Source organism: Vombatus ursinus, unplaced genomic scaffold (genome assembly GCF_900497805.2).
Source record: "Vombatus ursinus unplaced genomic scaffold, bare-nosed wombat genome assembly UNPS02014166.1, whole genome shotgun sequence".
Taxonomy (NCBI): domain Eukaryota; kingdom Metazoa; phylum Chordata; class Mammalia; order Diprotodontia; family Vombatidae; genus Vombatus; species Vombatus ursinus.
In genome coordinates, this window is record NW_020953944.1 from 413,118 (window position 1) to 437,246 (window position 24,129).

General features: G+C 41.5%; 1 protein-coding gene and 1 pseudogene across 6 annotated transcripts in view; one reads left to right on the forward strand and one right to left on the reverse strand.

Moving 5' to 3' along the window:
- GOLGA4 (golgin A4) overlaps window positions 1–24,129 on the reverse strand; it is a 98,668-nt gene that overhangs the window by 44,974 nt on the left and 29,565 nt on the right. For 5 of the 6 annotated variants that reach the window (XM_027859358.1, XM_027859357.1, XM_027859354.1 and 2 more), the window contains 7 exons: window positions 23,724–23,771; window positions 21,463–21,519; window positions 14,785–14,883; window positions 14,405–14,522; window positions 13,457–13,653; window positions 5,750–5,833; window positions 3,359–3,527 (listed from right to left, as the gene is read on the reverse strand). In XM_027859358.1, coding sequence (XP_027715159.1) covers window positions 3,359–3,527; window positions 5,750–5,833; window positions 13,457–13,653; window positions 14,405–14,522; window positions 14,785–14,883; window positions 21,463–21,519; window positions 23,724–23,771 — 772 coding nt within the window. The remainder of the gene's footprint in view (window positions 1–3,358; window positions 3,528–5,749; window positions 5,834–13,456; window positions 13,654–14,404; window positions 14,523–14,784; window positions 14,884–21,462; window positions 21,520–23,723; window positions 23,772–24,129) is intronic. The other variant, XM_027859356.1, reaches the window with a different exon arrangement.
- On the forward strand, window positions 17,837–18,445 carry LOC114041107 (annotated as a pseudogene).

A 24,129-nucleotide genomic window follows, 5' to 3' on the forward strand; every position in this document is an offset into this window, starting at 1 on the left:
TTACTTAGTTAATACTTAGTTAAAGTTGTAAGTTGTCTCAGTTTGATACAATTAATGTTAAAAGAAGAATAGCTTGTGACTTATATTGTAAATGCCTTGAAAGAAGCGTCCATTCTACTTAAGGATCATTTATTTGTGCATGACTAGAAGTTGGGATTGTTTTAGTATCTGATGTGTGCTAGTTTTAAATTTATGGAAGTCTGTTACTAATTCCTTAGTGGAATTTCATCCTCCTGATGGAGGAACATGAATAGGAATAAATACTGAATTAATGCAAGGTATAAAACTAGAAGTAATGCAGAGTGTAAGGCTAGGTTCTAACTTTTCTAATTTGAGTTTCTTAAAATATAACAACTGGCCAAGGTTCCAATTTTGACCTTGTAATAGTGGAGACACGGGGGTTGAGTTAACTTTCATTATTTGCCCTGGTTATTGGCAAGGTAATTTAAAAATTGTGTTGAGACCAATCTTGTACGAGAGTGGACACAAGGAGGAGGATCTCTACAAGAAGAGAGTCTGCTGGACACTGTTTGAACAGCACTCGGACCAGAAGACTTGGCCAGATGATGTCCAGAGTGTCGAACGGCAGTATGAGAAGAGACTTCTGAGGCTTTAAATGGATAACTGATCGTTCCTTTTGGGTCTCTGTATCTGTACTTAATAAGGGGACTGCCCCCTTTTTACTTTGTCAATGTGTCAGTCAATTCCTCCCTTCCTTCTCCCATATTGTTTTAAGTCCCCAAAATCCCTTGATGAAATGTTGCCCAGCAGCACATCCCCAGAGAGAACCATCACTAAGGCACTGCAAGGTTTAACCACTTTAGCTGAGGAGTTGGCAGACAACTCTTGGATGGATAACTGATTAAAGGGATAGTTAGAATCCTGGTTTGGCAAATGGAAAGGAACGGCTGTATCCATTCAGGAGTATTAACTGCTGTAGAATGTTGTACAGTTCCATGCACTAGGGGGCTGGTACAACAATTGATAGAAACATCCCTCACTAAAGATTATCCCAGTAGGACCCACAGTGGGAGTTCAGAGGGCAGGCTCTGGCAATATAAGGATGATGATACCTTATGTATCAATGAGACTTCCCCCAGTGATGGAGAATGCAAAATCATGTTAAGTAGATTAGAGGATAAGGAAATTGGGAAGATGTGGAAACCAAATCTTTACTTTAAAAAAAAGAGTAGGAATTGTGAGAAATGAAAGAATTAAGTTTCCACATAAGTAGATAAGAAATCAGCACAGACAGGCTAACTTCTCTGTCGGGGGGGGGGGAGTGATAACACAATTCTAGGCACATAATGTACCTTAGAAATGGGGCATATAAGGAAGATTGTAACCCAGAAGGATTAGGACCAATCCTGATCCAGAAGGGGAGGAGTTAGGCAATTACTAACTATAAAAATTGCCCTGGCTTCTTTTACTGCGTGCATTTTCTCTCCTTCCAAGGAGGTGCACCCACTTCTCGTGAGAATCGAAATGACACGCTTCAACCTATTTAATAAAAAGTCTTTGAGACACCAGTCTTCGGGGGGAAAAAAAAACAAAGTCTTTGAGTAAGTCGAGCGGATCAAAAATGACTTGGTAAGAGAGGCAGCATCTGAGGGGCTTCACGTGATGTCTAGGGCATGGTCAATAAGGGAATCTGTTTGTCCAGACTATGCTCATTGTGGGGAGGGGGTTGTTTTTCATTTTTCTTTGTTTTCAGTGGGGGACGGGGAGAGGCAGGAAAAGAAATTTTGATAACTGGGGAAAAAATAAAATGTGGATAGGAACTCAAAAGTAAACGGGAAAGAAAGCACTCCGGGCATTAGAAAAAGCATGAGCAAAAATAAGGTGGCCATAAAAATGCTGCAGATTTGGGACAACCTAATTTGGCTTGAGCTTATTAGAGTATGGGGCGGGGGGAGGGTTTAGGCTGGGAAGGGTAGGATGGAATACAGAGGACCTTCAAAGGCAGAGCATCAGATAAGTCTGAGGAAAGAAACATGACCAGGATTTATACGTAAGAATTATTCTAGCAATAACAAGGAGGGCAGTAACGAAGGCCTGCTAGGGAAATTCTAATAATCATCTGGATGGGCACAATGAAAGTCAAGGGCGAAAGGCCAGACCCAGGAATATCATAGGGCAGAAGGGACCAGATTGGTGTATTTGAGAAGCAAGGGACAGAGAAGAGGCCAAGAGAGCCCTGGAATCCTGGAAGGGTGAATAGTAGTACCACAAACCAAAAAGCAGTAAAGACATAGTGAGGAAGGAAGAGAACAGATGGAGTTTAGTTTGACAAGTCACTGAGACCTGCAGGTGGAGACGTCTTTAGGGAGGCAAAGACGTGAGGATGAAGTACAAGAGAAGTCAGCCCTGGAGAGAGTGCTGAGAGTCGTCTGACTAGATACGGAGAGAAGGGAAGAGGCCAACCTGTGAACCCTGCATTAAGAATGAGGAAACTCCTAAGGAGCCAGGAGAGGAGGCAGAGAAGAAGTGATAAGAGAAGATGGGGGCAACTAGGTGGACACTTACTAGCTGTGTGACCCTGGGCAAGTCACTTAACCCCAAATGCCTAAAAATAAAAAAATAAAAAAAAATACAAAGAAAGAGAAGAGGAACAGCAAGAGGTTGGCACATCTGAAGCCAAGGGTAGAGAGAACAACCAGCAGCAGAAAGCAGTCAGACGCATCAAAAGCTAGAGAAATGCCAGAGAAAAGGCGTTTTCTTGAGAACCACAGGTTTTAGAGAGTTAAAAGTACCAATGACTGCTGTACAGTACAAGGGAGAAAAAGAGAGTGGACAGAGGGAAATGGAGATATCAACCAAGATGCCTTTTTCAAAAAAGTTTAACAATGAATGGGAGGAAAACAGAGTAAAATGGTGGCCTCAGAGAAGACTCCCACATCAGAGGTCCAACTCTCCTAGAAAGCATCCCCGGCAGGACTGATGGAGGGGGCTCTCTCCCTTCCCCAAATTCCTCTCTAAACATATATACTCCCACAAAGAGCTTCCTAACACACTACTGAATGCAGCGCCTCCTTGCAGTACAGGATGCTGTCCTGCTCACCATTCCTAGGTATCCGTCTTGCCTTCCCACCTGGACAATAAGTTCCTTGAGGAGTGAGGCCCATGTTTTATAAGCTCCTGAGTCCCTACAATACCTTGCCCATGCCAGGTGCTCCCTGGGCCTGCATGAACACCTTCTGATTGATTACAGAAATTCAGGTGCAAGTTGTGATTGTCTATCTACTCTCTTTACCTGGAGATTGCTCTCAAGGAGCATGCATGATGAGGTCCCCCCAGCTGGGCATTTCCGACAGCGACATCGAATGACTTTCGGCTGACAGCCCCCAAGACTGCTTACCAGCTTTCTCACACTTCTCTTTCTGTTCCCGCAGCTCCTCGCCTTGGGTGGTCATCTGCTTGATTCGACCACGAAGCTGAGCAATCTCTCCTTCTTTCATTTCCAGGGTCTCGTGCATTTGACGTTTGGTCTCTGCTATTACCATCCCCTGCCGAGAAGCATTGGAGCACTTGTGATAAGACCCCGGCATCAAAGGCATGAGAGAGGTAGAAGCGTTTTCGAGACAGAACAAACAAAACACAACAAACAAACACAAACCTTAGAATGGTACTTCTGGACAAAGGCAACTCTAAGTACTTGGGCAAACAGGACAGAGCTATAGACTTTAGTGAGTGCTCTACCTCCTTCCTGAGGGGTTCGTAATAAATGTTTTTCTAGAAAAATGTCTTTCAAACTTTTATATTTGGAGTATGATGATAACTACTTTAATGGAAGTCTTTCTAAAAGGCACACTGAAAACCATTACCCTTTCCTAAATAACTGAAGACGATTCAGAACATCAATTAACATGCCAACATTCTATTACACCCTCAGGTCCACAGAATCATGAAAGGCAATCTTGTCCCTGCATTAATTTTTTATTAAGCACCTGCTATGTGCAGAACACTGTGTGAAGTATTAAGAGAGAAAAAAGCCAAAGGAAGGCACAGTTTCTGCCTCAGTGGACCTGACCATCAAGTAGGGGAATAATACAGTTGACCACACTACACAATATTACATGACACAGCCTTTAGAGAAAGTTCTAAGGAGGAAGAATGGGATTCTCCTTACTGAGTGAAATGCTGTTTACATAGGATTTAGGTATATTTTTGCTTACTCCCAATGTATATAAACACAGCTACTCTAGCGTCTTTCAGGTTTCTAGACCTCTGACAGGTCACATGACCAGGGTATCACTGGACATTCAGGATAACTCTTCATAAAGACAGATCTGCAACTTAGCAAAGGGAAGCTATACACACACAAGATCGTTCCCAAAATTCTCTTCAACCTTAATGGCCTTACAGAGTAACAGAGATGGCCTTCACCACAAAGCATGATTTTCCCTTAATAAAGAAGGCTTTTATGTGGGCATACCCTGCAAAAACATGTCCCAGCCAAAGATGTTTAAAAACAACATTACTGTTCCTTTAACAGTAAATTCCTACCTTTGTACCCACAAAAACCCTCTGTAACAGACATCTTTCTATCAATCATTAGGCTATACCAGCATTCCTTAGAATCATTCTCTCAACTCAGCTCCTCCTAGGACATATTTCTCTTCTTGCACATTCATTACAGCTGTGCTCCCCACCGCCACACCCCAAAAATCAAAAGCCCAAACCCTTGCTCACCCTAGCCCTTCCTACCACAGGGCTCCCCTGCTCCAAGTGCTCACCCTGGCCCCAATTCCTCAGGCTTCATTAAATTCAGTCCAGTATTTTACAGAGCCCCAACCCCAACCTACACCCAGGGTAATCACCCCAGCTGTATTGTACACACACATCATTGATCCTACTCCATGATATATCCCTTCTCCCATGAATCTTCACAGAATCTCAGAGTTGGAAAGGACTTCCGAGGCCAGCATCTAGTCCAGTCTTCCCTAACCAAGAATCCCCTCCATATCACTGCCAAAGAGTGGTCAACCAATCTCTGCCTAAGATTTCCATGTCCCAAGTGAGGCCCTTGGCTTTTGAAGAGCTTTCACGGCTACAGAGTTTGTCCTTCCATCAGGCCTAACCCTGAACTTTTATAACTGCCCCCTATTGCTTCTGGTTCCCCTGCTTCTTCCAATAAGAACTAATCTAATCTACCCTGGCACTGGACAATCCTTCAAATACTTGAAAAAGAGTGATCATGCCCCCCCGCTTCAGTCTTCCTGTCCCTAGGCTAACCATCCCCAATCTGTCCCTAGTCGGTACTTTTCACTAGCCAACTAATGAAGTCACACTGAGAGCATAGCCAGGGTCAAGGGAAAACGGTTTCCTTTCCTTTTTGACTAGGCACAGAGACAGTGTCTCATACCATCTCCTTCTTCCCCTTCCATGCCAGATGCCTAAAAAAGAGTAACTCAAACTCAGTGGCTTCATTTCTTTACCACACATTGCCCATTCAAGTACTAAATATAAGTAACTATATCCTCAAAAATTTAAAGTATACATTTCAAAGAAATATTAAATCACATGCTATTATTACAAATGTCTCTTGTCACAAAAATGTGACTTGACAATTCAGTGTTGACTTGAGGTCAAGAAATCATTGATTCTCAGACTTCCATAAACAACACTATGGCTAAAGTTGATCTGACTCTACAAAGTGAAGTAAAAATACATATACATTCTGAGTATTTTTAAGCTATTCAAAATACACAAAAAGTATGAGCCAGACTACATTTCCTTGCTTATTTACCTTATCTTGTTCAAGCTGTTCAATCAAATTCTTTGCATCCCGCAGCTGAGTAATCAATTTCGTTTTCTCAGCCATGTGAAGTTCCTAGGACATAAAGAGGATTCCATTCCATTTGATCATTCAGAACTTAAGGATTTCATATAAATCAAGAACTTCTACTGCTCACCTATTATAATTTATTTAGAGTGACAAAACGTAAAGAGTAGGAAAGGTCCTAAAGTTCTGATTCAGTGGTGCCCAATCTTTCTGAGTCTAAGGACCCTGTTTCTCAGATTGTCCATGATAGTATCTGCACTATTCATATCTACTAATAGAGAAAAGAGTTAATTCCTTTATTTTAATATTTTTCCTAATTACATGTAAAAACAATTTTTAACATTGCTTTTTAAAAACATTTTTTGTTCCAAATTCTCTCACTCCTCCCTTCTCTCTCCCCACACTGAGATGGCTAGATTCGTAGTCATGTAAAACATTTCCATTTCCATATTTGTCATATGAAAGAAAACCCAGACCCCACCCACCCAACCAAAAAAAAAAAAAGAAAAGAAAAGAAAAAAGAAAGTAAAAAAATAGTCTGCTTCCATCTGCTTTCAGACTTCAACAGTTCCTCCTCTGGAAGCAAGCACCATTTCTTATTAAAAGTCTTTCAGAATTGTCTTGGATCTTCATATTGCTAAGAACAGATGAGTTCTTCCCAGCTGATGATCACACAATGCGGCCATCACTATGTACAACGCTCCCCTGCTTCTGCTCATTTCACTCTGCATCATCAGCTCACGTAGTAAGTCTTTCCAGGTTTTTCTGAAACCCGCCTGCTCATCATTTCTTAAGGACAATAACATTCCATCACAATCACATACCACAACTTGTTCAGTCATTCCCCAGTTGATGGGCATCCCCTCTATTTCACTTGGCCACCACACACACAAAAAAAAAAACTGTCATAAATATTTTTGTATATATAAGTCCCCTTTTCCTTCTTTTTTTTGGGGGGGGGGGGAGAAGAGAGAATCGCTTTGGGATACTGACATAATATTGCTGGGTCAAAGGGTACTCACAAGTTTTATAGCCCAAATTGTTCTCCAGAAGGGCTGGATCATTTGATAACTCAAAAAGAGATAATTCTTTTTTAAAAAAAATACTATTAATTCAATTAGGAAAAGTAGGCTGACCTAGTGGAGAGAGGACTATTCTTGAACTACATACAAGCTATGTGACTATGGGCAAATCATTTCAGATTTCTGTGTTCTAAGCAATTCTGTAAGACTCTAAGTTACAGACAAGGTGCCAATTTATATCAGTGGAGTGAGTTTCCGCACTGGAAATCCACTCACTATTCCAGCTAAAATCCTAGAACTACCCTCCTATAAAAAATTAATTCAGTTACAGGTAAATGAATTTTCATATATACGGATACATATGGATTTGATATACCTATATAATGCCGATCATTATTATTACACTGAATCAGTTAATCAATCAATTAAAAAGCATTTAAGTGCCTACTATGTGCCACACATTTAATAATACCCCTTGAAATAAACCTCCAATAAGTAGTCATTTATTCTCTATCTAATGAACTCAAGTGATGGGGAATTCACTACTCCTAGAACTGCCTATTCCATCTTTGACCAGAAGAAACTATTAAACAACATCCCTATAACTTTCACCCACTGGTCCTAGGTAGCAAAGTGGTGCCACAGCGAATAGGGCGCAGGACTTGAAGTCAGGAAAATATGAAGTCAACCTCTCCATGCCTCACTTTCTACAACTATAAAACAGATCGTGCTGAGCCTCATAGAAGAGCACAGGCCACTGTGAGGAATCTGCTTCCCAAACCGAAAGGAACGGTCAGACAGGCAGTTTTTGCCATTTATCAGAAGATCTGCTGGGTTGTAACTGTGGCTTGATTATTCTGCTTCTAGACTATTCCAGAAACACAGGTTGTCTAAATGCTTTCATGTCCCCAAGCCCCCAGATGCCCCTTCCCATGACTTCCCACAAGACGCCTCCTCCATTCTTTAAAAGTATTTATTAAAAGTTCAAGGTACATGTAACATTTTCAAGATGACAACAAAAAGTTGTTGCCTTTAATGAAGTTAAATAATCCTTCTCCATTCTCTTCTCCTTTTCTCTGGTCAGTCACTAAAACTAACCACTTTATCTGAGCTTATTTTCTCTCACATCCACAATCTTGTTTTGTCATTCATCTCTTCTCTTTCAGATACCTTTAATCTCTCTCTTATAGGATTTCTCTCTTTAGTGGCTTCATCTCATCTAAGAAATGTTCAGGTCTCTCCAATTCTAAAAAAGCCTTTCCTCTACCCTCCTGCTCCCTTCAATTAAAGGCCCATCACTTCGGTGCTAAAACTCCAGAAAAGGTTTTCCCCCAATGCTACCATATCATCCCCACCCACTACTTGCCCAAAACTCTTGCCACGTCTACTATACCAAAACTACTCAAAACATTTGCTCAAAGGTCATCAGTGACCGAATCACCAGTAAATGACCCTTTCTCAGTCCTCAAACCCCTCTCATGAACTGCTATTCCTACTGGACACGTGCATGGGGATTTCCCTATAGGCATCTCAAATTCAGCACACTCTAAACAAAACTCACTATTTTCCCTCAAAAACTCATTCATCTTCCCCTATTATTGCTGGCAACACTGCTCCTCTTCCAGTCACTCTGTTCTCTCTCCCCCATCCTTCAAAGACAAAGCCTTGTCTTTCCTGCCTACACAACATCCCCCTGAACGAGTCACAGTCTCCAAATCTCAACACTCAAACAGCAGATACAATATTCCAAGCCTTAATCACCTCTCAATTAGATGACTGCAAAAAGTTTCGCAGTTTTCACAGCCTCCAGCAAAATGCTGACTAATTATACTTCACACCTCCCACACTTAGAAAACTAATCTTTTTTAACCCAAGATTCCATCCTGTTAAGATCTTTTGGGATCCTTACTCTTGTCCAGGTCATACTGGACTGGGTGTCATCTAAAAATCAGATCAACCTTTAAGTCAGTAAAACTCTAATGTTGGCCTTTATCAAAGTCATTGATATAAACAGGAACTAGGATGGGGCTGGAGACATCCTTCCAGGTTGTTATCTAACCTCAAGTAGTTCAACTATTGCAATGTTTTCTAGCCTGTATTTCTAAAATATCAGTATTTTAATAGACTATCAGCTACTCCACTAAAATCTTGGTAATTCCTATGTATATGTCTCCCAGCATGTCAATTTAACTGCTCTGTCAAAAGGGGAAATCGATCCACCATGACCTGTTCCTGATGAAGTCCTACTATCTCTTGTGATCACCACACTTCCTTTTATAGATGTTTGCTTTGTCCTTGCTGAGTCTTGACTCTTCATGACCCCATTTGGGGTTTTCCTGGCAGATACTTGAATGGTTTGCCATTTCCTTCTCCAGCTTATTTTACAGATGAGGAAACTGAAGCAAACAGGGCTAAGTGACTTGCCAGGGTCACACAGCTAGTAAGTGTCTGAGGCAGGATTTGAACTCAGGTTTTCCTGACTCCAGGACCAAGGCTCTACTGACTACGACTAGGTGAGAGATTAGAAGTGGTTATGTAAGTTTGCGAGAAGATACAAAGAGATGATAACTGAATTATGAGATAACCAAGACTGAGGATGTAGAGAGAAAAGAAGCCCCAGGACACTCAGGGTTGGGGTACTGGAGATGGATAAAGAGACCAAAGACAAGAAAGGAACCCAGGGGAGATCTGTGTCACATAGGAGATGAACTTCTAGGAGTGGAAGGCAGCTCCCAGGGCTAAAGCAACAAAGAAGACAAAGAGGATGAGGACTCAGAAAGGCTACTGGACGCAGCTACAAAGAGATCACTGCTAACACAGTCAAGCTGGGGGCTACCACACTGCAAGGGGCGATGAGTGGAAACACAGAGTTCTAAGAATCTGACCATTTAAGAAAGGAGAGGGAGCGGATGACGACCTGGACGGTGACCAGAGGAGTCAGCAGGGTCAAGTGAAGATTTTTAAGCCTGGATGGATCATCAGTACCTAACAAGACATTGCTGCTGAGCCATACAGAGTGGGTGACTGAAGAGGCAAACTCTCTCCTAATCATCCAAGTACAAAGTGATCTCCTCTACAGAGCTATATGCTGATCGCGATTCTTTTCTTTCCAAAGGAGGGATGGAGGGAGGGAGGCTGAAAGGAAGACTGGCAAGGTAGGGAGGGGCCAGGTTACAATGAGCTTTAAAAGTCAAACAGAGGATCTCATTAATCCCAGTTGCTGAATTGAATCAAATGGAATTTATGTCTTTGGGGTGGGGGGTGGAGTTAAAGAAGGGTGAACGTGTTCTCCTTTATAACAATGAACTTCACATGAAGCTAAGAATGAACACTGGACCAAATTGTCTCCCTGTCCCTTTCTAACATTCTCAAGCATTCTACCGTTCAGTAGCATGCAGCTAAAAACAACCAGTGAAGACCACCACCAAGAGGCAGGGTAATGGGGAGGAAGGCCTGGGTCCAAAACCTACGACAGACAAATGCTGGTAAAGACCATTCTCCTGTCTGAGCGTCAGTTTCTTCATCTGTAAAAGAGACCTTCAATGTAGGAAAACTTGAACACTAACGCATTGTTGGTAGAGTTGTGAACTGATCCAGCCATTCTAGAGAACAACTTGGAACTATGCCCAAAGGGCTATAAAAAAGTGCATACCCTTTGACCCAGGAATACCACTACTAGGTCTGTGTTCCAAAGAGATCATAAAAACGGGAAAAGGACCCACATGTAGAAAAATACTGATAGCAGCTCTTTTTGTGGGGGCCTAGAATTGGAAATTGAGGGGATGCCCATCAACTGGGGAATGGCCGAACAAGTTGTGGTTTATGAATGTAATGGAATACTATTGTGCTATAAGAAATGATGAACAGGCAGACTTCAAAAAACCTGGAAAGAGTTGTATGGACTGATGCTGAGTGAAGTGAGCAGAACCAGGAGAACGTTGTACACAGTAACAGCCACCTTGTGCAATGACTGACTTTGACAGACTTAGCTCTTCTCAGCAATGCAAGGATCTAAGACATCTCCAAAAGTCTCACAATGGAAAATGCTATCCACATCCACTTCCAGAAAGAGAACCATGGAGTGAGAATGCAGATGGAAGCATCCTATTTGTTCTCCTTTTCTTCTGTTGTTTTATTTCTTTTTTCTCGTGGTTCCTCCCATCAATTCTAATTCTTCTATACATTATGACTAATGTGAAAATATGCTTAATATGAATGTATAAGTAGGGCATATATCAGATTACATACCGTCTTGGGGAAGGGGAGAAAATTTAAAACTCAAAATCTTACGGAAGTGAATGATGAAAACTAAAAAGAAATAAAGACCAAAAAAAAAGAAAGAAGAAATAAAGTCAGATCAAAACAAAATAAAGAAAAAAAAAGGCCTTCATCAAGGGGTCACTGTGAAGACTAATGAAGTGCACGCAGAACAGGCAAGCCTCTCAAGTGTTACATAAATGTGAGGTAAAACATCTCAGAGAAAGTCACATCTGCACAGCCTCTTTTGGGCAATCAAGCACAAGAGTAGACTTGTTCTGTTTGGCTCCAGAGGCAGAATCACAAGCAATGACGGGAAGCTGCAAATTCGGCTCGATGTCAAGAACTCCCTGACGAGGAAGCGCTCCACAAGCGGAAGGGACAGTCCCTCCCCTGGGGACGTCAGGTAAAAGCTCAATGACCAGTGGTCTGGGAGGCTGCAGTGGGGATTCCTTTCAGCTCTGGACAAGATGGCCACTAAAGGGCCTTCCAAACTATGAAATTCTGTAAATACCATAGTTTACAAAAATTAATTTCCTAGAAAACAAATTTTTCTTTTAACACAAAAGCTATTATTTTAGTCACACTTAAGGGAATCTTTCTAAAATGTATTTTATTGCCACATCTCTACACTGACCCTTTCCTGGACAACTCTGGGGCGACACAAACATCTGTGATGCCCTGCTGACCACTGGGGTGGGCATGTCCACTGGCTTTCATACAGTGGTACCGGAGAAATGGCCTTCCAGTTCTTCCAATTCCCAGGTCTGCCTCTGCAGGCCTCCCATCACTGCCCTGCCCTCCGGCCTCTGCTGATGAGTGCCCACGTTTGTCTGCTGCCCTCCTTCCCTCACTGTCTGGAATAAGGCCTATGGCTGGCTCCAGGCTTCTCCTAAAGATTCGAGGAAGTGGATCTGTGAGAGCTAGTCTTCCTCCTACCTTATTTTTTGGTTTGTTTCTTGTTTTATGACCAAATGGATAAGGTTGCCATACTAAAGGTGGCATAGTGGAGCTTGCCAAATTATCTAATCTCAAGACAGAAATTTAGCATGAACACAATGGAGCGAATTCTATATAAGACTTCAATTAAGAGGATGTTAAAAATAAAGTATACAAAGTTGAAGCTGTGCAGGAAGTGTGGTGCAAATGGAAAAGGGGAATACTGGGAGTTAGGAGATGTTCGTGTTGCCCCAGAGTCAAATTCAGGTTCTATGGTAGATGTCTGTATGACCTTGAGAAAGTCATGTCCCCTCTAATCATGAGTTTTCTCCTCTGCAAAACGAGGATCTGGACCAGATGGCCTCCAAGGCCCCTTCCAGCTCTATACCTATGATCTGAATGCTTTCTTAGCTACTTGGGTCATCATGTTCCTCTTAGTTTGCAAAAGAATAAAGAAAATTACAGAATAAAAAAGGGTCCTGGGCCAGAAGGAAGGAAACCTAGTTACTGAAGTCTGCACTCTGTACAGAAATAAAGTTCACAGTAACAGTACCATTGTAAGGACACTCAACTGCCAAAGACTGAGTGCCTCTGAATCAATACGATGATCTGGGACAACCCAAGGGACTCATGATGAAATAAGCTGTTCCCCTCCAGAGAAAGAACTGAGGAACTCCTCTGAGTGCACATGGAAACAGACTGTTTTTCACTTTATTTTTCATGCTTTTTTTTTCTCACAACATAGCTAATGTGGAAATGTTTTACATCACTTTACATGTATCATTTTTCTTGCTTTATTAATGGATTGAAGAGAGGTAGAGGAAGAGAAAATAAAAACTGAAAATAAAAATTTTAAAAACAAAAAGTCTTCACTGAATACCTGAATATCTCCCTCTTCATCCATCCTAAAATCTGGAGTGCATATTCTATGGAGCAATTATACCCAGTTTTGTTTCTTTTGCTAGGCAATGAGGTTAAGTGACTTGCCCAGGGTCACCCAGTTAGTGAGTGTTATGTGTCTGAGGCTGCATTTGAACTCAGGTCCTCCTGATTCCAGGGCCAGAGCTCTATCCACTGCACCACCTAGCTGCCCCTACAGCCAGTTTTAACACCTTCCTTGTGTTATATTTTAGAAATAATTTAAGAAAATTGTTTTTAAAAAAAAGTTTGTCTCCTTCTGTGTACTCACACAAATCTTAGGAGACCTTAGACAAATCACCTTCCCACCTCTGTCCAGTTTCCTTGCCTGTGAAATTAGGGTAAATCCCCATATGCCTAAATGATCTCAAGCTAAGGTTCCATTCTACGACATCTGTGTCTGGAAAGCCAGGGGAGTACCACAGGGTCTGGCGCTTGGACTCGCATCCCACAGGCTCCAGTCATCTCCTCCTGAGGGTGCGCTCAGAGCTGAGCCGCAGACGATGAGAACGGAGGCGGCGGCGGCGCTTCTCACCTTCATTTTCTCCAGTTCCTGAAGCCTTTCCTCGAGCTGCTCCTGAAGGGCTTCCTTCTCGTTGGTGAGAAGAGCAGCACGCTCCTTGTATGACTTGATGATGTCCTTGCAGCGCTGAAGGAGATTCTCTTGCCGCTTCACTCTCCGCTGAAGAGTTTCTAAAGTTTGGGCAGCGTCTCCATCTCCCTCTGTCGGCACTGAAATGGAATAACCACGGAGGGGTCAGAGCGCAAAGAGCATTTACTACGAGGGAGTAAGATGCAATACAGCTAACACTTCACACAACAAGCTTCTCAAAAGGCCCTTCATTATAAATATCAGGAAATAATAAATGGGAGAATGAATGAGCGCTATGCATTCTAAACACGAATGAAAAGAAAGCACTGTTTATGCCCAATTCTGTTACTTTTGAACAGGTCAAGGCATTGTGAAAATACTTAGGTTATAAACTACCAAATACACATGAAATTTAGGAAACCTGAACACAGTATATTTACTAACTCTGAATAGAATTTTCCATTTGATACCAAATTTGGCTATTTATAATACTTAAGTGGTATAAAAGTAATAATAATTTCAAGGATGCAATTAAAAATGTTGCTGCTGATAAAGACAAGATACCAGTCTCCGAAGCTAGTCTTCCAAAGCAAATATGCTTTTTAAGCAAGAAATACAAAAGCCTAAGTAGGAAAAATGTGTAGAAATTATGTTTACTCAAAGACATTTGACACTGATGAACCTCCCCACATCTGTAAAGTCATCTTCCAGAAAAGTCATTTCTAACACCCAAAAAAAAGTCCACTAAGCAGGATATTCCGAAGACTTCAAGACTGTGTCACTGCACCAACCGCTTCAGTTGGGTCCACTAACACCCCTTCTCTCTCTCTCTCTCTCTCGCTGGGCACTCTGCATAACTGAATTAAAAAAGACTTGCAAGAGATAACTTACCTCCATGATCCAGATCATTCTGTGCATTCTCTTCGTTAGTTTCTTTGGGGAGGCTTTCAGGTTTAGGTAACTCCACAGTCACCTGGCCACTTTGCAAGCGATGCTTCAGTAGTGAAACCTAAATAAAATGTTCTCATTAGAAGAACTAAGGAGGGGATAAAGGCTTATTCAGAGGGTCTGGATAAAATTAACACCTCCTTGTGAGGGAGAAAAAGATCCTATCAACAAGCAAACCCCCAGAACAACTTTTCGCAGCTACAGACAGCTAGCCAAACAGCCTTCAATATCATGCGAGAGGACAACAAGGGATCATGAAATTGGAAAACCATTCAAGACTACATTTCTCTTTATTCTTCACTCAAAAATGGTAAGGTTTTTACCTGAGTCTGCAGAACACTGATGTACTGATCCTTCTCCTCAAGGGACGCATCAAACTCTTCTTGGAGGTGTTTCTTAGCCTGTTGATCCATCTGAAGCTCCTAAAGAAGAGAGGCCTTTACAGGTGCATTCGGAGTAAAATAAAAACAGTTCCAAACAAGAACCTAAAGATTTTCACAAATCATACAACATACACAAAGGTCAGTCACTAGATCAGCACTTTTCTCAACTGAACTTCTGAATGAATTTTCTGTTTACAAGGGACTTCGGGTTCTGGAAGGCTACAACCACAGAAAGCAACCTTTGGCAGGCCACCAACAAGCTGCGGAAGCTTTCAGAGGTGCGGCGACCCAGTGACCATTTTCTGGAACAGCCTGTCACCAAATGAGCAGCAGAGCTCATGATCACAAAGCAAAATGTCATGCAATCAATTTTTGTTGTATGGCAAGACACGGAAAGTGTTAACTAAGGTGTAAAGAAACTGCATTCTACATCAGAGGAGGGAGGATCCATGTGGATGAAAGCAAAGATATCTCTCAATACATTTTGAAGAAGGTATATTTAAAATTACTGAGAACAATAAGCAACAAATAATGAATTTTTAAATAGCATGCGAAACACTAACTGTCTGTCACAGTTGGTCATACCCAGCACACTCTGGTGACTCTGAATGCCTGCAGGTCATCAGACAAACACATTGCCCATTCCTCATCACCCAATTCCTTATTCCAATCCCCCCCTCAACCTTCCAACCCCCAAATCCTACCCAAACATTACTCACTCCTTCCACTGTGCCCCTGGAATGCCTGTTCCACGGACAAGAACCTGCCTTCATCTTAATCTTTCTCTGGTCAAGGAAGGGGAGTTAGAATATTCCTCGCTCTCCACTGCTAATTGCAGGCTCTCTATCACCATCACTTGATAACCTTTCCCCTTTGGGTTCATAAGATTGACATCTTTGACCCAAACAAAATCCTGTTAGCGTGACATTGTTTACAGAGTTCTAGGACATTCTCCTTCCATCCTCAACAAGTCTGCTACCTGGCTCATAATCTCTCTCCTCCCCAACTCCTGCCCTTATACTGGGGGACATCAACATACACGCCAACACTCCCTCAAGATTCCTAACTGTTCGGTTCCTTAACCTATTCACTTCCCGTCACCTACTTCTCCACCTCACCACGGTCACAAAGATGGCTGCATCCTTGATCTTGTCATTACCCATAAATCTATCACCTCTGTGTTCAAGAACGCAGATATTTCCTTATCTGACCACAATCTCTTAGCTTTCCAACTCTCCCTGTGCCTTCCTTTACCAAACCCTGCTCTGTCCACACCATGATTTCCAAACCTTCAGTCCCTTGGTTATCTCCCAGGCCATCACTCCTGCATTAGCCACTCTCTCCAACTTGTCCCCATCTTGACCTTTTGGTGAACCACTACAATTCTAGACTGTTCTCCTGAGTCCCTGGCCCCCTTATCATTTCACCAATTCCATCTGTCAAGCCTGAGCTCTGGATCATCCCCACCATCCAATGCCTCTGATCCTACAAAAGTGCTGCTGAACAAAGGTGGAGAAAATCATGCAACCGTTCTGAATGGGTCCACTACAAATTTATGTTACACAACCTCACCTGGGCCCTCACTGCTGCAGGGCAATCTTTCTATTCCTCCCTTATCAATCCTCTATCCTTATCCCCATAGTGGCTCTTCCCAAACCTTTGCATCCCTCCTCAAACCTTCCCATGCTCTCACCTGAGAACTCTGGTTCCTGTTTTACAGAAAAAACTGAGGCCATACAATGGGAGTTCCCTCTTCTCTCCTCTTCCTCTTCTGATATCAGTATGATGCCTTCTACTACCTTCCTCCTTCCCCGCTATCTCACATGATGTGGTGGCCTTATCCCTCACCAAGGCTAACTCCTTTACCTATTCAAGTGATCCCATTCCATCCTATCTCCTCCAACACACTGCCCCTACCGTCATCTGCATTCTATCACCTCTGTTCAGTCTCCCCCTGTATAATGGCTCCTTTGCTGCTGCCCAAAAACATACTTGTCTCCCATCTTCAAAAAGCTCTCACTCCATCCTTCCCTCCCCACTAATTATAGCACTACATCTCCTCTGCCATAATCTCTTTAAGAAGGCTGCCGATAACAGGTGCCTTCGCTTCCTTCCTCTTACTCTCAATTCCCTACAATCCAGCTTCCAAACTCCTCATTCCACTCTCCAAAGCAACTAATAATGTTCTTACTGCCAAATCCATGGCCTCTTCACAATCCTCATTCTCCTTGACCTCTCTAAAACCATAAACACTGTCAATCACTCTCTCCTCCTTGATACTCTCTTTTCTCTAGGTTTTCAGGACACTACTCTCTCGGTTCTCCCCCTACCTCTCTGACCACTCCTTCCTCCAGGGCACACCCATTAAATATGGGCATCCCATGCAACTCTGTCTTGGGCTCTCTTCTCTTCTTCTTCAAGACAACTTTACTTGGTGATCATAACAGCACTAAGCTGGATTCTCAAGTCTCTTTATGCAGCCCTAACTTCTCTGTTGATCTCCCGTCTTTTATACCTGTCTACTAGACATGCTGAACTAGATGTCCAATAGACATCATCTTCTCCCATAAACTCTGCCCCAATTCCTAAGTTGCCTATTACTATGGAGGGCAACACCATCCTCCCATTCTCCTCAGGTTCACAAACTAAGTGTTGCCCTCAATTCCTCACTATCTCTCACCCCTCATATCTAAAATGATGCCAAATCCTACAGATTTCACCTCTGCAACATCTCCAACATGACCCCTTCTCTCCTCTGATAACGCCACCACTCTGTGCAGGCCCTTATCACCTCATCTCCAGACAACTACGACTGCCTGCTGACTGATCCACCTGACACAACTCTCTCCCCACTCCAGTCCGTTCCCCATTCAGCTGCCAAAGTGATTTTCCTAAAGCACAGGCTGGACCATATTCTCCCATACTCAATAAACTCCAATGGTTCCCACCCTAAGTAGAGCCTCCCATGGGGCCAGAGCCTAGCTGCCACTGACCTCATCACACTTCTTCTCTATGCTCTCTTCAGTATCACTACCCAAATGGAGGCCTTAATGGAAAAGGATATGAGCTCCCTCTGTCCTCAGAACTTCCTCTTCAAATGTGAGTAAAAGGCAGATAAGAATTACCATTTTAAGGCAGATGACAAAAGGGATCATCAGATGTCACTGAGAACTGTGAGTCTGGGGTCTGGTGCAAAGGATAAATTGTATATTGTTGAAGCAGAAGCAATTAACTATGAAGAAAACCAGTTCTAGCCACAGTGACATCTGTGAAAATGTGCAGTCTTACAGTTTCTCCAGGTGGCTCTGAGATTATACTATCAGTAGTTGGTGGTTGAAAAGTGTGATTCGGGGCCTACACACAGTAGTGGTCGGTACCTAGTAGCACCAGAGAAAGGTGAAGAATCAGATGATGAAGAGGAAGATGACATGAAACTCTTAAATATGTCTGGCAAACGATCTGTTCCTGGAGTTTGTAGGAAGGTTCTACAGAAAAAGGTAAAACTAAGGATGAGAATTAAGATGATGATGATGATAATAACTTTGAAGATGAGAAAAATGAAGAAAAGGTAATACTGCAGCAAAAAAAGGAGAAAAAATGAAGAAAAAACCGGAATGGAAAATGTTCAAAAACCATACAAAAAGTCAAGAGTCTTTCAAAAAGCAAAATGTAGGGCAAGCCTCCCAAAGGACCTAGTTCTACAGAAAATATTAAGTAAAAATATAGGCACACATTTTTTGAAACGGAAAGAGCGGTCATCAACTTCATAGAGAATTGCTTCTAGATATCTGATCAAGAGGCTAGTGAAGGGGGCAGCTGGGTGGCACAGTGGATAGAGTACTGGCCCTGAAGTCAGGAAGACCTGAGTTCAAATGCGACCTCAGACACATAACACTTACTAGCTGTGTGGGCAAGTCACTTAACCCCAACTGCCTCACCAAAAAAAAAAAAAAAAAAAAAAAAGAGAGAGAGAGAGAGACTAGCGAAGATCTCTGCCTATGGGAGAAATATCTTGAAGAAAAGTTTGTTCAAATTGTCCTTCTTATTCCTGTAACAGTTGCTATCTGGCTGTCCTTTACGCTGAGAACTTTCCCTACCACGTCCGATCAATGTCGTCCACACCAAGAATGTGTTGTCCAAACAGTTTTCCAAAGTCTAACTCTATCCTTCACCTCCTTTAAGTATATATGAAATGGTACAAGAGAACAGAGTCGAAATGGTGCTCAGGCAAATGGAAATGGTGAGGACACAAGGTATAAACTGGAAATGTATTCAATATGTGAATAAAGTTAAAAAGAAAAAGAAGCATCTATGAGCAGCCATTGGGGGGCCTTGATAAGTACGCCTGTAGGGCTAGGGTCTGCCTATCTTGGTTCTACTCCAGGACTAGCACAACCCTCTTGGGGAGACTAGCGTGTGCCACTTCTGTATCGGTCCTTGGGAAAGGGGAGTTGAGAGTATAAAGTGACATCACTGCCATTATTCTACGGAGTATATGTTTCTTTAATACCATGAAGAACAATCAAACCTGCTCAACGGTGGCATCACTTATAAACTCAAATCAGAGACCGAATGAATGAGGAGGTATTCTGCTGAATAATTATTTAGATCCAGGCAGGAAAACAATGCTTATTTTGGAAGGAACACTAGACTTGGAGTAAGAAGACTGGGTCCAAGTCACTGCTCCAACACTTACCATACTGTTACATTCCATATCGTACCTCCCCCAGTTCCCAGCACTAAAGTACAAAACAGGAACTTCAGAAACATTTGTTACATTAATACCAAATCTATATCCCAAAGACATCAAAGAAAAGGAAAAAGGACCTACGTGTATAAAAATATTTATAGCAGCTCTTTTTGAGGTGGCAAAGAATTGGAAATTGAGGGGATGCCCATCAACTTCAGAACAGCTGAACAAGTTATGGTATATGATTGACGTGAAATACTATCGTGCTATAAGAAATGACAAGCAGGATGGTTTCAGAAAAACCTGCAAAGACTTACATGTTGCAAAGTGAAGTGAACAGAACCAAGAGAATGCTGTACACAGCAACAGCAATACTGTCAACATGATCAACTGTGAAAGGCACAGCTGCTCTGATCGAGACAATTCCAAAGGACCCATGATGAAAAATGCTCTCCACCTCCAGAAAGAGAACTGATGAACTCTGAATGCAGATCGAAGCATCCTGTTTTCCTTTATCGTTCTTCTTTTATTTTCTGTCTATATCTTCTTTTGAAACATGGCTAACACGGACATATGTTTTGCATGACTTTACATGTATAATCGATATCAAACTGCTTGCCTTCTCAAGGAAGGGGAGGGGCAAGAGGGAAGGAGAGAATTGAGAGCTCAAAATTTTTTTAAATATCATTGTCCAAAAAAATGTTTACATGTAACTGGGTAATATTTAATGAAATAAATAAATTTTTAAAAAACAAACTAATAACAAACACTTAGCTGAATGACCCCAAATAAATCACCTAATCTCTCTGACCTTCAATTTCTCATTTATAAAAGGGTAATATTTGTACTACCTACCTTCAAAGTTGTTGTAAGGCCAGGTACATTATAAATCATAAAGAACTATATCTATCCCAAAGACATCATAAAAATGGGAAAAGGACCTACACGTACAAAAATACTGATAGCAGCTCTTCCTGTGATGGCAAAGAATTGGAAATTAAGGGGATGCCCATCAGCTGGGAAATGGCTGAACAAGTTGTGGTATATGGACATGATGGAATACTATTGTGCCATAAGAAATGATGAGCAGGCAGACTTCAGAAAAACCTGGAAGGACTTATATAAACTGATGCTGAGTGAAGTGAGCAGGACCAGGAGAACATTGTACACAGTAACAGCCACATTGTGTGATGACTAACTTTGACAGACTTAGTTCTTCTCAGAAATGCGAGGATCTAAGACATCTCCAAAAGTCTCATGATGGAAAATGCTATCCACATCCAGAGAAAGAACTATGGAGTTGGAATACAGATCAAAGCATACTATTTGCTATTTATTTTCTTCTGTTGTGTTTTATTTCCTCTTTCTGGTGGTTCTTCCTATTGGTTCTAATTCTTCCTTAAAACATGACTAATGTGAAAATATGTTTAATAGGAATATATATATCTCGAGCCTATATCAGATTGAATACCATCTTGGGGAAGGAGGGGGAGAAAAATTTTTAAAACTCAAAAGTATATGGAAGTGATTGCTGAAAACTAAAAATAAATTAATAATTAAAAAAGAACTATATCAGAGTAAGCTATTACTATTATCTATTCATTCTTTTAACACTGAATTTTCCTGAAGAATCTGGAGCTGTTTTTTTTTTTTTAAAGAGAAAAAAAAAAGGGTCCCAGTAAATGTTCTACACCCTAGACCAGCAGTTCTTCTTAAACTATGGGTGGCAACGGCCTCAACCCACCTTTTAAAAAGCACTGAAGGGGTTGTGAGTGGAAAAAGTTTAAGAGTCCTGGCCTAGGGCAGTTATCTATCAGGAGAGTTAAGGAATATGCATACAAAGCCACCTCAGCACTGACATCCATTGTGATCTGACACTGCGGGCATTTGAATTACTCTTTTCAAAGTACTGAGGTCACCAAACTCACCTCTCTTAATTCCCCAATTCTCCTGAGGGCTTTATCTTGACTCTGGCTCAAAAGACCCTTAAAAAAAAAAAAAAACAGTTGGTTCAAAAACTGCCATAACACGTCAATGCAAAACAACTCAACCCAGAAGCATTCTTCACACAGAACAGGCATTCTTAACTACTCCAACTGTGGAAACAGAACAAAAACTGGTCAAGACCAAGATGGGATCTTCTTGAAAATTACCTTCATGTTAAACCAAAATCCAAACTAAATCTCTTCTTCCATTATGACACAGTGCGACCCATTTGGGCATATTTTACCAGTTAAATACACTGAAGTGAATTTATAAGTGTACAATTTATACAAGCACAAAAGACTGCCTGTGAAATAAACATCAATGTGCTGCAAACAGGAAGCAGTGTTAGGAAAGCAGATCACAACCCTCAAGAACTTTTCTGAAAAAAGACTTTCATTAATTTTCTCACAATTAATGAAATCACTACATTTCTGATGTGATCATAAAACAAATTTTTTATAGAATTGAATCCTCCTTTCCCACTAATCTTCAAAAATAATTTAAAATACACTTTTAGGGAAAATATTGCAAACACAACCAATTTTGCTTCCTGTCAAAAAAGGCACCCTCAGTTGCTTGGATGAAAACATTCAGGGACAGATGACATCAGGAAAAGAGCTACTAGTTCTTACTGGAGGAAAAAGGGATGCCTCAGTCAGCTGACACGAGCCTTAGGTGTATACATAAAATGGTAATTCACATAAATGAGAAAAGGATTTATTTTTCCAAAATCTATTTAACAAACAATGTTTTCAGGAAACTATCTATTTAAATAGTGCAGATTCTCTGATCTGTGATCTCCTAAACGTAGATATTCCCTCCAACAGTACAGACTGCAAGCCATTGTTTGTCTCCTCATGGACCAAAGCATAGTACAGGAGAAAGAGCTCTGGAGCTGGAGTCAGAGGGATTAAAAATCCTGCTGCCCAGAATGACCAAACATGTGACCTTGAATAAAGTATAGAACCGACATGACCCTGTTTCCTAAGCTATAGGAGGGAACTGGACTGGATGCCCCCTGAGGTCTCTTCCCAGCCTGCACAGACAACCTTAGGATCCTGTGCTATTCTCCTGTGTCCTCCTATAAATCCTCCTCCCCACCCCCAGGGTGCTGAATGAAGGCTTTCCTCTACACTTCCAGGAATGAGATGGATCAATGCAGCCCATGGGCTAGCTATTGGCCATCCCTACCTGTCATTACATAGCCAGTCAAAGATCTATAACTAGTTCAAATAAAACTTCTCTTTTAGCTAAAGAAAAATGTAGCTAAAGTTAAATTTATTTTGCTTTACAAAGCAAATCCATAACTTCCTAATAGCACCAAAAATTAGCAGCTTATTTACCTTTAATATTTATAGACTAGGTCTCCACGACAGAGGTGCACTGAATGTTTTCCCCCAGGTTTGGCAGGAAAACTGGAATACGTGTAAAAGCACATAGAACACCTGCAGTATGTCTGCCACGGCCCCCTCCCCACCCCAATCCTATCTTAGCTATCATAAGCACTGCTGCAGAGAGAACACTCTAAGGGCTTTTTTTTTTCCCCCAGGCAATTGGGGTTAAGTGACTACCCAGGGTCACACAGCTAGTGTCAAGTGTTTGGTCTGAGGCCGGATTTGAACTCAGGTAGGGCTTTTCTCCAAACACAAAAGGTCAGTTTCAGAAGCAGAAACCTCAGGGGAAACAGAAATTCAATACAGACAGAATATAAATGGAGAGAGGGCCATGACTGTGCCTAGGACTACAGCGTCCACTTCATTCCACAAGCTTGTATATTTATATAGGTTGTTTAAAATAGCAAAGGTAAATCTCTGTGTAGACTAAATATTCCCTCAGAGCTGCTGTGTGGTATAAAACATAAGAAATGGATGATGATGATTTTCCTCCCTCTCTTGACATTATATGAGCTATCTACAAGACTACATTCCCCAGGCCCCAAATCCCATTCAGGTCAGTGAATTACAGAATCCCCCAGGAGGTGAAGCCCAAACCCACTCTTTCTAACTCTTCAGTTTAGGTGTTTGAACCATGAGCTTTTGGCTTTGTTATTTTAACCGACAAAAACTGTCTTGGAAAAGTGGGATAAATCTCAGTTTTGTTGGGAATTTATATACGTAGAAATTAGATAACCCTAGGTTATCTCCAGGTACTATCTGTCAACTATAAAATTCTATGACTATATTATAGCTAAGAAATAACTTACCTGTAACTTCTTCTTTTCTCTCTGGACAGTTTGATAGGCAGTAACAAGCTGAAATATACAAAGAAATAATCATTTACCTGGCAATAAATAAACTTTTTTTAGATAAAGAATATCAGCTATTCTAAAAACATTTTAAAAGTTCTAGGTTCACTGAAAGTGATCTACACACTGAAGAAAGCTTGTTTCTAAGAGGCTCAAGCACATGTTGTCAAACACTAAGCTGAACAGTGCAGACCCTGAAACCATGAAAGGGGAATCACTCTATAAAGCGCAAGTTCCTTCATCTCAAAAAGCCTTACTTATCAAGTGGGGTTAAGACCTGATCTGTCTGTAGGATGCGGCTATACCAAGTGATCGCCTGAGGTGCTTCTCAGTGCTATGATCTATGACCAAAATTCTATGAAAA